This window comes from Hemitrygon akajei, chromosome 7 (genome assembly GCF_048418815.1).
Source record: "Hemitrygon akajei chromosome 7, sHemAka1.3, whole genome shotgun sequence".
In the NCBI taxonomy this organism is placed as follows: domain Eukaryota; kingdom Metazoa; phylum Chordata; class Chondrichthyes; order Myliobatiformes; family Dasyatidae; genus Hemitrygon; species Hemitrygon akajei.
In genome coordinates this window covers 72,555,844-72,570,930 of record NC_133130.1, presented here as the reverse complement: position 1 = coordinate 72,570,930, position 15,087 = coordinate 72,555,844, and the positions used below count along the sequence as shown (strand labels likewise).

At 39.8% G+C, this 15,087-nt stretch overlaps 1 protein-coding gene across 6 annotated transcripts in view; it reads left to right on the top strand.

The window, feature by feature from the left end:
- vps54 (VPS54 subunit of GARP complex) overlaps nucleotides 1-15,087 on the top strand; it is a 99,031-nt gene that overhangs the window by 28,169 nt on the left and 55,775 nt on the right. For all 6 annotated transcript variants that reach the window (XM_073051208.1, XM_073051209.1, XM_073051205.1 and 3 more), the window contains 3 exons: nucleotides 5,941-6,064; nucleotides 8,241-8,348; nucleotides 11,136-11,191. In XM_073051208.1, coding sequence (XP_072907309.1) covers nucleotides 5,941-6,064; nucleotides 8,241-8,348; nucleotides 11,136-11,191 — 288 coding nt within the window. The remainder of the gene's footprint in view (nucleotides 1-5,940; nucleotides 6,065-8,240; nucleotides 8,349-11,135; nucleotides 11,192-15,087) is intronic.

Genomic DNA, 15,087 nt, shown 5'->3' with positions numbered 1-15,087 from the left:
TTAATTAAGACAGTAAGAAAGTAGGTTTTGGAAACTAAGCAGTAAAAGTGTTAAATGTTAAAAAGGCCCAATGGTCCAAGCCAGTGGTTTAGTGTGTCCGGAGGTTGGAGGCTCACATGCAGATTGTCCTGTCTGTGTGTGAATGGGTGTGTGGAGGTAGGAAAGGGGCTTGTTTTGCTTTTGTTGTGTTATCACTTTTGCTTGTATTATTCTGCTGAACATTGTGATCATGCTGTGTTGATGCAGAATGTATGGTGACCCTTGAGAGCTGCCCTCAGCACATCCTTAGGTTGTGTTGAAATTAAATTTATTATCGAAGTACATAACGCGTCACCATATACAACCCTGAGATTCGTTTTCTTGCGGGTATTCGCAATAAATACAAAAAGCACTATAGAATCAGTGAAAGACCATGCCCAATCAGACAATCAGTGTGCAAGAGATAACAAGCTGTGCCAATACAGAAAGGAAAAAAAGCCTGATAATAATAAAATAAATAAACATCAAATATCGAGAATATGAGATGAAGAGTCCCTGAAAGTGTGTCCATGGGCTGAGTGAAGTTATCTGCTCTGGTTCAAGAGTTGAGGGGTAATAACTGTTCTTGAACCTGGTGGTGTGGGTCCTGAAGCTCTTGCAGCTTTTTCCTATTGGCATCAGTGAGAAGAGAGCATGGCCTGGGTGGTGGGGGACTTTGATGCCGGATGGTGCTTTCCTGCAACAGCACTCTATGTAGGTGTGCTCAGTGATGGGGAGAACTTTACCCATGACCGGGCTGTATCCAATACTTTTGGCTTTTCTTTTCAAGTGCATTGGGGTTTTCATACCAGTGTGTGATGCAACCTGTTAATATACTCTGTACCACACATCTGTAGTTTTAGATGTCATGCACAATATTCACAAACTTCTAAGGAAGTAGAGGTGCTACTGTGCTTTTGTTGTAATGAAATGGTAACAGCAATGAATTTAAAGTTTACTGACGCACTCCACCTCTGATCCCCCAATGAGAAGAGGCTCATAGACCTCTGGTTTCCTCCTCCTGAAGTCAATAATCAACTCCTTGGTCTTCTGACGTTGAGTGAGAGGTGGTTGTTGTAGCACCACTTAGCCAGATTATCAGTCTCCCTCCTCTATGCTGATTCGTCACCACCTTCAATTCAGCCAACGATGGTGGTGTCTCACAGTCATGAGCGTAAAGCGAGTAGAGCAGGTGGGTAAGCACACAGCTTGTGGTGCTTCTATGTGGATGGAGATTGTGGAGATGTTGCCAATCCAAACTTAGCAGGGTCTGCAAGTGAGGAAATTGATGATCCAGTTGCACAAGGAGGTATTGAGACCTATTGATTAGTTTTGAGGGGGTGTTAGTATTGAATGTTGAGCTTTGGTCAATGAAGAGCATCCTGATATATGCATCTTCACTGTTCAGATGTTCCAGAGTTGAGTGAAGAGCCAATGGAATAGCATCTGTTGTGGAGCTGTTGCTCCAATAAGCAAATTGGAGCAGATCCAAGTCACTTCTCAGGCAGGTTCATCACCAATCCCTCAAAGCACTTCATCACAGTGGACATGTTACTGGGCAATAGTCATTGAGGCAGGTTACCACATTCTTCATAGGCATTGTTATAATTGAAGCTTACTTGAAGCAGGTGGGAACCTCAGACTACTAAAGCGAGAGGTTAAAGATCTCAGTGAACATTCCAGCCAGCCGATCAGCACAGGTCTTTAATACTCAATCAGGTAACCCATCTGAGCCAGTTGCTTTCCATGGGTTCACCCTCACTAAGGATGTTCTCACATTGGCCTCAGAGTCTGAAATCACAGGGTCATCGGGGGCTGTGGGAGTTCGTGAAGGTGTCTCTATGTTTTGACAACCAAAGCAAGCATAAAAAGCATTGAGCTCACCTGGGAGAGAGCCTTGTTGTCACCTATGTCTCTTCATTTCACGTTGTAGGAAGTGGTAGCATTCAAGCCCTGCCACAGCTGTTGAACATCCTTCAGTGATTGAAGTTTGATCCAGATTCACCTCTTTGCATGTAAGGTGGCTTTCCGGAGAGTGTATCTGGCCGGCTTGTATTTTATTTGGTCACTAGATCTGAATGCCACTGATCTGTCTGTCAGTAGACTGCACATTTCATGGTACATCCAGGGCATCTGGTTGGGAAGACTCTGAATAATAATGTAAGGACACACATACCTACGACTTTTTATACAAAGTCTGTGACAATCATGGTATATTGGGCTCAGATCCTTTGAGGAGTCTTGAACACAGTCGAGTCCACCTATTTGAAGCAATCCCATAGCCAGTCCTCTGCCTCCTGTGATCACCTCTTTGTTGTCCTTATCTCTGGAGCATTGCTCTTTAGCTTCTGCCTGTATGCAGGTAGAAGGACAGCGAAGTGATCAGATTTCCCGAAGTGCGGTCCAGGCATGGAGTAGTAGGCATTCTTAATCGTAGCATAGCAATGATCAAGTGTGTTGGGACACCTGGTGCTGCGGGTGATATGCTGATGGTAACTGGGCAGAGATTTCTTCAAACAAGCCTGACTGAAGACCCTGACAATGATTTGAAAGGTGTCAGAGTCGGTAGTTTCTTGTTTGCTGATGGAGGCACTCAATTCTTAAGTTGGCTGTTTATACAAATGACACATTTCACTGTGTGTTTCGATATTCAAGTGATAAAGGAATCTGAATCTGAATTTCATGCTGGAGTCGTCTCCACTTGGTTTAAAACCTAGAGTGGGGAGAATGAGGGAAATGGTAGATTACAATAGTGGTCCAGAATTTAGAAGTGAATATTCATAAATATTTTGAGAATAATTGCTATAATAAATGGATTTTAAATTACAGGAGCAAAACTGCCCAGATAATATCTATCAGCATTATCTGAACGAAACAAGACAACTGTATGCTTCTTCTGATTAAAATTCAGTGTGTCTGGAGGGGAGTAGTTATCCCTTCATGACCTAATTCAGAAAAGACAATTAAACTATGTTTAGTAAATCTGGGAAGAACTTTGTTATACCTACACAAATACAGGGACGCTTGTGCAAATAAAGTTCAAAATGAGCATTTTTCAATGACTCAAAAAACAAAACTTTTTAACCAAACTTGTGCATTGTTACTAATTCCGTTGTTAATTGTAGAGTGATTAAATTGGTTTTATCATTCAAGTATAATTTTGTACATGGCACGTATTTTTTCACCTTTTCAGATTGTTAAATTGGAATGATTTATTGTTAATGTATAAACGGGGATTAAAGTTAATGAAATTAGTAAATTTTAAGATAGAAATATCATCCACTTAATGCGTTATTCGAAGTTCATTGTTAAGATATTATGTATATTTAATTGGAGGTAGTCTCTAGAGCTTTACTATTATTGTACAGATTCTTGATATCTCCATGTAAGGAATCTGAAGATGGATCAGTTCTTGCTTTAGGAAGATTGCACACAAATTACGTTTGTTTTTGGCCATTTGCAGTTAAGTGATAAAGTGATGACAGGCACCTCATCGGGTTTTGGGGCTGCTTAGTTACCTTTATGGCATGCATTTTATGCAACATGATCTACTTTTTTCTAGCTTCTATAAATGGGAAACCTGTGCCACAATACAATTGTGAAAAAATTGGTATGAGTTAGCTCTAACTGGAAAATCTATGTTGCCTTTCATCATCAAGAGCTTCTGTTGAGTTATTGAAAAGATTTTTTTGTGATTATTTTCCTAGTAATTGGAATTTCTACAGAGTACAAGATTTTAACTATTCTGGTTTATTATGTGTGAGGCAAATTTGATGGGGAATAATTGCTAACCAGCACATGCAGTACCTGCAGAAAATGATCAGAAAATGCCAAATTGAATGTTTGCAGTGATCTCTCATGAAGTACCCTCATCTGACTGACTGGCACTTAGAAGTCATAATTATACCACACTCTTCACTCTAATTTCTCACAGACTCCGGATTACCATGCCAAGTAGTGTCAGACTAAACATTCTCTTTTGTGCTTCAAGTTGTGAAACTACAGGAGTCCCAAAAGAACTTTATTTAAAGCCTGGGTGGATGAATACTGGACCCCTAGAACTGCTGGACCAAATCTCTGTTTCCCTTATCCTATACTAACTTTGAATATTTTATTTTGCTGATATATATTGCATAGGTTTTTCCTTTATATCAGTGTATTTTTGCTTTGCTATAATATATTTCATCTTTATAAAAAATTAAATACTCCCCCCCCAATTTGTTAGTGTTTGTAGACGTCCTGAAATGTTAACATCCAGCCCATAATCCAATGATTTAAATCTGACATGATGCCATGCCACTTTATTTCATTAGTTGCTCAGAGCAAACTGACCTGTAATTGTCATTTCTTGTACAGTTGAAATAATGTACAGAGAATGCAAATATTTTTGTAGGAATTTATTACTAAACAAAAGTTACGAACAACTAACTTTTACATATGTTCTCCACCTGAAAGATAATTTGAATGGTAGGTAATTGTATTATTTTGCACAGTTGGAAAAATATATGGTAAATAGAGTAAGACTTCTGAATGGACAGAATAGTTTCTCACAGGTTCTAAGTTCACTTCATTCTTCTTGGATCTTTCTGTCCTTTTTCTGTCTCTGTGAAATGTCCATGCACTAGGTTATGCCTAATCTTTTTCTCTTTGGCTACGTCAGTTTCCTCTACCACTGGGTTTCATGCATTTGTTGCTTTAAATTAAATGCATAATGATGAAATCTCATTTATAAAATATTATATAAGTTGAAGTTTTCATCTATCTTGGATACAGTAGAATATGAACACTTTCCTCTCTTGTTTATTTCTCTTCCATTTATTTTTCTTTCTACACTCATGACTGGCTATGCTCAATTCCAACACCATCCATAAATTTGTCAATGATATCACTGTTGTTGGTAGAGTCTCAGATGGCAATCAAGAGGCTTGCAGAAGTGAGCTAAATCAACTAGCTGAGTGCTTTCGCAACAACAGCCAACAGTGTCTGCAAGACCAAGGATCTATCCTGTGCCCATCACAATGATGCAGTCACAAAGAAGGCATGTCAGGGGTTCTACTTTGTTAAGATTTTGAGGGGATTTGGTATGTCACCATGCAAATTTCTATCAATGTACGGTAGAGAGCATTCTGACTAGTTGAGTCACAACCTGGTTTGGAGCCTCCAGTGCAGAGGAACAGAAGAGACTGCAGTGGTTTGTAGACTCACCCAGCTGCATCATGGGCACAGCCCTCTTCAACAGATGGTGCCTCAGGAAAGTAGCATTCACCTTTGAGGACCCTCACAGTCTGGAAGGTTTCCTTGGGCTGCATAAGTTGTTTAGAGGCAGTGATGCTCAAAACATTTCAGTATTTATTTGAGTAGGTCTTACAGAAGAAAGTTGGGTGTTTTGTTATGCTAATGTGTGAATGAGCTGTCAGTCTGGGTACAGTCCATGCCTTAATGCTTTTAGAAAATAAGATTTTTAAAAAGCTTTATTCACTATAATTCTTCTGTCTTTTCTCCTTTCTCCAGATATTTCCTTCAAATGTGTCAATTTTATGATGTCTCTTGTATCATTGGTAGAGTGAGAATTCAGTTATTGTTGGCTATGTAATTTTCATGAATTCAGACAATGAACCTCATATCGATCATAATAAAAGGTATTTTGGGTAACTCATTTAATTGACTTCTAGAAGAAATCATTGTTGGGACATCTAATCATTTATTGAAATGGATTTGGTCAAATGAAGATACTCTTGCTGAAGTATATTTCACAGACTGAATATCAAAATTGTACTATAATATGGTTATTATTGTGCAATTGTAATGAGCTGTACTTAGTAGAATAGTTTTTTTTTAAGTTTATAATCCTTTGTTTCTTAGTGCTTAAAGTATGATTAATTTTTTTTTAAAAACTAATTTAATGTATTTTGTCTTTTCCAGACACCTTGGTTCTCAGCTGTGTGAACTGGAAAGACTTATAGATAAAATGGTGGTAGCAGATTTTTCTACATATGCTCATAGTGATTTAAATAGGCCATTGGAAGATGATCAGATGTTAGAAGAGGTATGTAAAAATATTTACTTAAAATCAGTGGAATTCTTGAATTCTATATTTTTCAGTCTCTTCTGATTTCAAAGTGCTTCACAGTCATAGAATCTTGGAAGAGTACAGCACATGAACAGATTGAACCATTCAAAACTGCTTTCTCCATCGACCTGCACCAGGACTATAGCTCTCCATACCCTACCATCCATATACCTATGCAAACTTCTCTTAAATGTTGAAATCCAGTTCGCATGCACCACTTGTGCTGGCAGCTCATTCTATACTCTCAACACTCTCTGAGTGAAGAAGATTCCCCTCACTTTCCCCTTAAACTTCTCACCTTTCATCCTTAACTCATGAACTCTTATTGTAGTCCCACCTCTATCAAATCTCCTCTCAATCTTCTACGTTCCAGGGAATAAAGTCCTAATCTATTCAATCTTTCCTTATAACTCAGGTCCTCCAGCCCTGGCAACATCCTTATAAATTTTCTTTGTACTCTTTTATCTTGTTAACATCTTTCCTGTTGGTAGCTGACCAAAACTCCAAATTAGGCCTTGCTGCTGTCTATACATCTTCAACATATCATCCTATCTCCTGTACTCAGTACATTGATTTATGAAGGCTAATGTGCCAAAAGCTTTCTTTACCACCCTATCTACCTGTTCTGCCACCTTCAATGAATTATGGACCTGTATCCCAGATCCATTTGCTCTACCGCACTCCTCAGTGCCCTACCGTTTTCTGTGTAAGACCTACCTTGGTTGGTCCTATCAAAGTGTAACACCTCATACTTGTCTGCATTAAATTCCTTCTGCTATTTTTCAGCCATTTTTCCAGCTGGTCCAGATCCCGCTGCAAGCCGTGATAGCCTTCCTCACTGTCCAATACACCCCCAGTCTTGGTGTCATCTACAAATTTGCTGATCCAGTTAACCACATTATCATCCAGATTGTTGATAGAACTGATGAAATAATTTTGAATAGTAGTCTCCAATATTGTGAAGAATTTTGAAAGCCACTTTATCACACAACAAGCTCACCACCAACAAATTATCCCATTTATGTGATATTTATTGATGAATGATTCCTAATCAGGACAGATGTACTAAAATGACCATTTGCTGATTTATAATTCTGAGCTACCTCTTTCCCCAGTCAGAATATTTGCCATATGACAATTCGGCTGAAAAAGAAATTTAAGATTTTCTAGACTTTCTTAGAATTCAGATGTTGATCCTAAAGTTAACCTTAGGAATTTATTTCCAAAGTTACTCCACTGCTTCAGTAAGTCAGATCTGTAACATTGAAGCAGGATTTATAAAGAATGTTTGAAGTGGTCAAATTATTGCTGTACTTTGTAACTTTTGTCTTGGAGATATAAATGGAGGAGCAAGGATGTAATTTTGTTGAAAATGCTGAAGTGCAGAAGGGCGTGTTTTCATTCAAGACACTATGTAACCAATGTCATCATTGGAGACATTGTACAACTCTGAGAAATGTTACCTTTGAGATGCATTGTTTAGTGTGTAATCCAATATACCTGACTTTACATTGCTTGAAGCTGGCATGAACAAAGGGGAGTGTTTGTTTCAAAACGATGGTGATCCCTGGCCTCAAACATAATGATTAAATCTCCTTGCACTTAACTGGAATAATGGAGATCGGGGGGATGGGGGGGTGATGGGCGGTGTGGGAGAGGAATTGACCTGAGAGGAAGAGCTTCAGAACTTTGTGTGTTTTGGTGCTGCATTTGAGTTTAGCTAGTACAAGCTGGAAAACCTCTCACTTAGCCAGTTCATAACTAGCCCACCTTCTTCAGCAATGGAAACATTCAGATTCATAGCTTTTCAGACCAGTGTACTTCATTCAAGGACGTGTTTTACGTGAACATGGGATCAATGGTCAGAAAGCAATCATTTCAAATATATAGACACACAAAATGCTGGTGGAACGCAGCAGGCCAGGCAGCTACATCTTTTTCTGTTTCACTGTAGTACAAATATGTTCAAATTTTATACATAAAGTTCCAAATACTACATTTTGGTTTGTTATTTGTAAACCCAATCATTTAGTTTTTGTAGCCATTTTTGTTTTTAATAAATCTATAGAAAGTTATGTTTTTGAAAAAGTCCAGAGGAGATCAGAGTAAAATTACACACCTTGATAGCTTTATTCTGCGTTTTTTTTTAAAGGAGCGCTTAATATCTTTGGTTTTTGGGCTGTTAAGACAAAGAAAACTAGATTTTTTGGATATTTATCATGACAAGATGCTTGTTGCTGCAAGAAACATCATTAAACAGGTACATTTTGACTTCTGTAATTAGTTCCTGTGGTACTGTTTTAGTACTATATGAAAATCTGGCTTTGAGCTTAAGGTGTAACTGTTATATCAGGTTACGTTTTCTGCAATAAAAGTATAGAGATCCCAGCTCTTTTGACAATAAATTGAATAAAAATAAATATTGAATTTTCAGTGCACTTTAATATAAGAAATAAAATGTAGAATGCCCCATTACTTTGGTTTCTTGATGACTGTATCAGAACACTGAAGCTGCCATTGAATTGAGTTCAATGTGTTACTGATTGCCAGCTTTCAGTTAGTGCTGTCAAGCCGAAAGAAGATGCTGTATTTATCAAAACCAGCTAATAGGCAAATGATATTAACACCTGCATCTCTGGTGATTTGACTCTATCTTTAAATTACTTTATTTAGAGTAACATAAAATTGCAGTTTTATATAGAATTACATAGACAGTTTGTACTGTGAATAACTTTTATGAAGGAGGGGAAGAGGTAACAGGGAACTGAAGACCAGTTAATGAAAGATCACTTGTCAGTTAACTTATGAAATCCTTCAGCAGGAACTCAAATATCATATGGGTTTAGAAAAAATAAATTATATGTACAGTAACACACAAAATGCTGGAGACGTTCAGCAGGCCTGGCAGCATCTATGGAAAAAGGTATAGTCAGGCCAAGATCCTTCATCAGGACTGAAGGGAAAAAAGATGAGGAGTCAGATTTTGACTATACCTCTTCCCACCCTGTTGCTTGTAAAAATGCCATCCCCTTCTCTCAATTCCTCCATCTCTACCACATTTGCTCTCTGAATGATACTTTTCATTCTAGAATGAAAGAGATGTCCTCCTCCTTCAGAGAAAGGAGCTTCCCTTCTTCCACCATCGATGCTGCCCTCAACTGCATCTCTTCCATTTTGTGCACGTCTGCCCTCATCCCATCCTCCGACCACCCTACCAGGGGTAGGATTCCTCTTGTCCACACCTACCACCGCACCAGCCTCTGCGTCCAGCACATATTTCTCTATAACTTAAGCCATCTCCAACTGGATCCCACCACCAAGCACATCTTTCCCTCCCCTCACTTTCTGCTTTCCACAGGAATTACTTCCTACACGACTACCTTATCCATTCATCCCTCCCCACCGATCTCTCTCCTGGCACTTGTCTTTATAAGCGGAATAAATGCTACACTTGTCTCTACGCCACCTCCCTCACTACCATTCAGAGCCCTAAGCGGTCCTTCCAAGTGAAGTGACACTTCATCTATGAGTTTGTTGGAGTTGTCTACTGTATCTGTTGCTCCTGGTGTGGTCTCCTGTATATTAGTGAGACCCAAAGTAGATTGGGAGATCGCTTTGCTGTGCTTCTACGCTACGTCTGCCAATAAAAGCGGGATCTCTCAGTGGCCCCCATTTTAATTACACTTCCCATTCCCATTTTAGTATGTCCACCCATGGCCTCCTCGACTGTTGCAATGAGGCCACAATCAGGTTGGAGGAGCAACACCTTGTATTCATCTGGGTAGCCTCCAACCTGGCAGCATGAGCGTTGATTTCTTGAACTTCCGGTAATGCCCCCGCCCCTTCATCATTCCCCATTCCCATTTCCCTCTTTCACCTGCCCATCACCTCCCTTCGGTGCGCATCATCCTTTTCTTCCATGGCCTTCTGTCCTCTCTTATCAGATTCCCCCTTCTCCAGCCTTGTGTCTCTTTCACCAGCGAAAAATTTCCTTCCTCTTTACCTTCTCTGGATATTCATAATTTTGTACATCTCAACTAAATCTCCCCTTGGCTCATTTTCTTACAAAAAGTTTCCTCCAAACTAAATTTCTGCTCTTTTCTCAATCCTGTAACTTCCCTTTTTTATTTTTCAACTTGAAACACCAACTCTGTTGCTTTCCCTACAGATACATCTCGACCAGCTGAATATTTCCAGAGTTCTCAGTTTTATGTTAGAGTTTCAGCATCTGCAGTTTTTTTTGGGGGGAGTGATTTTCACTTGTTGAATTCATTACTACTTTTTCAACCTGCTCAACCTGAAGAAGTTCTGCTTTACTATTGGGATTTCCATCAGTCTCTCTGCCTTCAACCTGAAATGTTAACTCTGTTTCTTCACACACAGATACAGCCAGACCTGTTGTATCTATCCAACATTTTCTATTTTTATTTTAGGTTTCCTTTTTGTTGTGCGAACCTTCCCTGCCTCTTTTCACTTTAGAGCTGTTTTGTGTTATTTTTTGAAAGATCAGCAACCTGAAATGTTTTTTATCTTTATTTCCACAGATGCAATTTACAGCTGAGTATTTCATGGAGATATATGGCAAAGAGTTAAATAGAGCATTTTATTTTCATATTTAGGAAGGCACTGGAGCCAGTCTTACTAAACTGTTTACAACTACATAATATCATGTAATTTCTATTCTTGAACTTGAATTGTTAATATAAGCAATTTTCTACATCTAGAGGAGTGTGTGGATACTTATTTGTAAAATAAGTTCAAGGTTTTTGAACAATTCGAGAACTGAAGATTAGAAAAGAAAATGAATTGCAATACAAAATAGGTCACGATCGTATTGGATGGTGGGATTGGATTGAGGGGCTGTACAGCTTACTTTTTATGCTTTAATTTGCTATCCTTGTCATTGAAACTGTTAAGTAATGCTTGGTGGTCTGATAGTTGTTTGGAAGTTCCTTTTGAAATATTAAGCATATACCAAAACTACAGTTTTATACACAGGCTGATCTCAGGCTCCCTGGTTGTGACTCCTTGTGTGTTTATCTTGCAGATTGTGATTGAAACTATTGCACAAATGGATGAAATAGACACAGAAGTTGTTTTGAAGTAAGTAATTTAATAATCAAAATACAGTAAGTCATTCTGATGAGCTTGGCATCGCCAGTTACTTCAGTTAGTGCTTAAGCAATTTCCCTGCTGGTTAAAAGTTATTTAAAGTCACTTTTGCTGATGATAACTTAACATAGTTCTGATTAAGAATCTTTAAATCTGGATAAATTGCAATGCTCTGATCAAGTATCTTTGTCAACAGTCATGTTGCTGTCAGACTGGAAAGAGTAAATGATATTGTTTGTAAAAGGATTAAGGATTAGACCAAAGAGCTACTGGTCAGTTAGCTTCATGGTGTTAATGGGGGAAATAAAACAGAAATGAAATGAATTATGTGGCGATAGGCAGGTTACTTCAGAACTATTAACATTGGTTTGTTAAGGGGCAAGTCATGTTTACCTGTCTTGGTTGAATTTTTTTGAAGAGGGATATCAATGATGGTGGTGCTTTTGCTGTCATTTATGTAAATTTCCAGGAGAAGTGCATCGAGCAGACCAAGCCTCTTTACTCTTGTCTTCATTGACCTAACAAAGGCATTTGACACTGTAAACAGAGAGGCTCTCCTGAGACGTTACGGATGCCCAAGAAAATTCGTAAAGATGATCCTGCTGCTCCATGACAGGAATGACAGGACAGGTTCTTTGTAGTGGTGATACGTCAGCTGCATTTGCCATTTCCAGTGGGGTGAAGCAGGGCTGTGTACTAGCCCCAGTCCTGTTCAATCTGTTCATCACTTGCATGTTGTCACATGCTGTCCAAGGTCTGAAGGAGGGAGTGTACATCAGGGTCCGATTGGACGACTCTCTCTTTGACCTTAGCCACTTGAACGCACGGATGAAGTGCCTCCATACAGTCATTCAAGAAACCCTCTTTGCTGATGACTGTGCGCTCCTGGCGCACAAAGACAGTGATCTACAGTTGATGCTGAACAAACTCTCAGATGCTGCTACGCCCTTTGGCCTGACTATCAGCCTGAACAAGACTGAAGTACTTCACCAACCCATGCCAAACACCAACCCCATAGAACCAAACATCACTGTTGATGACACCCAGCTGACAAATGTAAACAGCTTCAAATACTTGAAAAGCATCTTCTCGAGTGATGGGTCTTTGGACAAAGAAATTGACTCCAGGATCAGCAAGGCCAGCCAGGCTCTGTGGAGGCTGCGTACCAGAATGCTCAATCAATACAACGTCCGCATCTCCACAAAGCTGAAAGTCTACTGAGCTGTGGTCATCCCTTCTCTCCTATATGGATGTGAGACCTGGACTCTGTACCAACGACACATCAAACAACTGGAGAAATTCCACGTGCACGCCCTCCGCTGCATCTGTGGCATTCCTTGGCAAGACCATGTCTCCAACCTGGAGGTCTTGGATCATGCGGAGTCCACCAGCATTGAGTCCCTGATCATCAGAGCCCAGATGCAGTGGGTAGGAGACGTCTTCAGAAAGGACGACCATCGTATGCCTCGCCAGCTGCTTTATGGTGAACTGGAGACCGGAAAGAGACCTCCAGGTCGTCCACACAAGTGCTACAAAGATGCTGTGAAGGAAGCCTTGCGCTACTGTGACATCCAGCCAAGGGAACTAGAAGCTGAAGCTGCTGACAGAACCTGCTGTTGAGCCCTGTGCTATGAAGCCTACACCAGTTTTGAAGACAGGCGCTGCCAAAATCTGATGGAAAACCATGAGCGGTGTCACAGAACAGCAGCCACAATTATTACAGTGGACTTCCAGTGTCCCCATTGTACTAGACTCTGCACTTCCAGACTGGGACTGCAGAGCCACCTCCATGCTTACAGATGAACTGCACAACAGCATGTCTTCTTCCAATCTGAAAGACTACCACTATGTGAATTTTAGCAAGGTGTTTCTCAAAGTTCTCTGTGACTGAAGGATCAAGAAAGTAAAGTCAATGTTATCGAAGGGAACGTGAAAAGTTGAATTAAAAATTAGCTGAGTGGAAGAAAATGGCCTTAATGGTCATTGGCTGGAAGGTGTTCTGCAGTGTTATGGGCTAGGCCTCTTGTTTTTTTATGATGTATGGATTTGTGTTTGGGGCCCCTTAGTAAAATGTTGGCTGCTAATGTCGGAAGTGTGACTGATAGTATAAATGGCCATTCCAAGGTATAGGAAGTTATCAATGGACTAACTAGATGGGTACAGGGTGGCAATTAGAATTCAGATTGGAGAAATTGAGTTAGTTTATTTGGGGCAGGCAAACGAGCTAAAGAAATATAGAGTAAATAGTTGGATACCAAGAAGTGTTTGTCTTCGACCAATAGATGAGGTGGTTGGGAAATATGGGTTATGTGCCTTTTTGGCTGAGGCATTATATTGGAGGGGTTGTGACTGTCATGTGACAGCACTACCCATTAGCTGGTCGGAAGGCACACCACCTGTCAATCAAGGTTTGGCCCATCAATGCACACCTAACCATTGGCCCCTTTAATTAGCCTTAGGCAATTGGCCTTTGTAATCAGCTTAACTCTGCTGGCGCCGAGCCATTGGCCTTCCTGTGAATTACCTGGTGGGACCCTCCAACTCTGCTGCACTGTAAAGGGTGCCACGTGTGCTGGACCCTTCCTCCTTGCCATCAGAGGGATCACCCTGGTTCACTCCAGGCTGAGAACCGTGGAACAGTGCTGGAGAAATTATTGGTGAGTTGTGCATTGAATAGGGTTGGGAGCATTGGTTATTGTCCCTAATAGCAGAGAACCGTGCCTGCACAGAGTCAAGGGGGGCAGATATCGTATTGACTTTCCCTTGGTTGTATATGTGTGTGTGTGTGTGTGTGTGTACTTTGTTCTCACGTGATTTTCCCTCGTTCATTTGTAATTGTCCGCGTGTGTTTTATTGCCGATCCAACTGCTGTAAATTGTACGCGTGTGTGTGTTGCTTCTGTTGCCATTTTCCCATGTTTGCCTTTTGTAAATAAAATCCTTTACCACCAAGGTTGCGTGTCCAGAATCCATGTCCTTGAGACCTATCAAATCTGTTTCCTCACTTACAACAGACATAGAATGTTGAAGCAGGAATGTCAAGACAAAACAATATTAAAAACAGTACTTAGGCCACAGGTAGGGTGTTGGTCATTCGATTACAAGAATCATGTGATAGCAGTAACAAGTATACAGACTATTGAAGATGTTGGTCAGGCCTACAGAATTGGAGTTGTGTGGAGAAACTGACTGGGCCGCATTTGTTTTTATTAGTATAAAAACAACTGAAGAGAAATATTTGTAAAAATCCTCAAAGAGTAATGGTGTCTGGAAATTATTGTTTTGAAAACATGATGAAAGCAAATCTCGTCACATTTAAAAGGTTCCTGCATAAGCATTTGAAGAACCATAACCTACATGGCAAATTGGAAAGTGAAATATCTTAAATGGCTATGTTGTTATCCATGAAAACAATGGGGTAAAAGGCCCCATTGTAATATCCACTATTGATTTCCATGTCTTGCAGTTGTGCCTTAACAAATAAAAAAAATATTTTGGATTAGCCTTTGCTTTTCCACAGTATTCTGTATGTACATACATCTATGAAGCTGCCAGTCATTAACAGTAAATGGTAAATCAAAACTCTTCCATCCTGAAATTAATAAAACATATTACCGTAGATTCCGGATTTTAAGCCGCTACTTTTTTCCCACATTTTGAACAGCTTTGAACTTTGCGGCCAATAATCCGAAGCGGCTAATGCATGATTTTTTTCATGCCGCCTCGTAAACATTTTGCCTCATAACAGTAGACCAATAAAATTGATGAGTAGTTCACAGAGGTCCAATGAAATTGTACGATAAATCAAGCGCACTTTCACAATTAAATTATTGTAAATCAGTCATTTGTACTCACCCTCATCAACATGGAAAACACTCGAAGCATTGT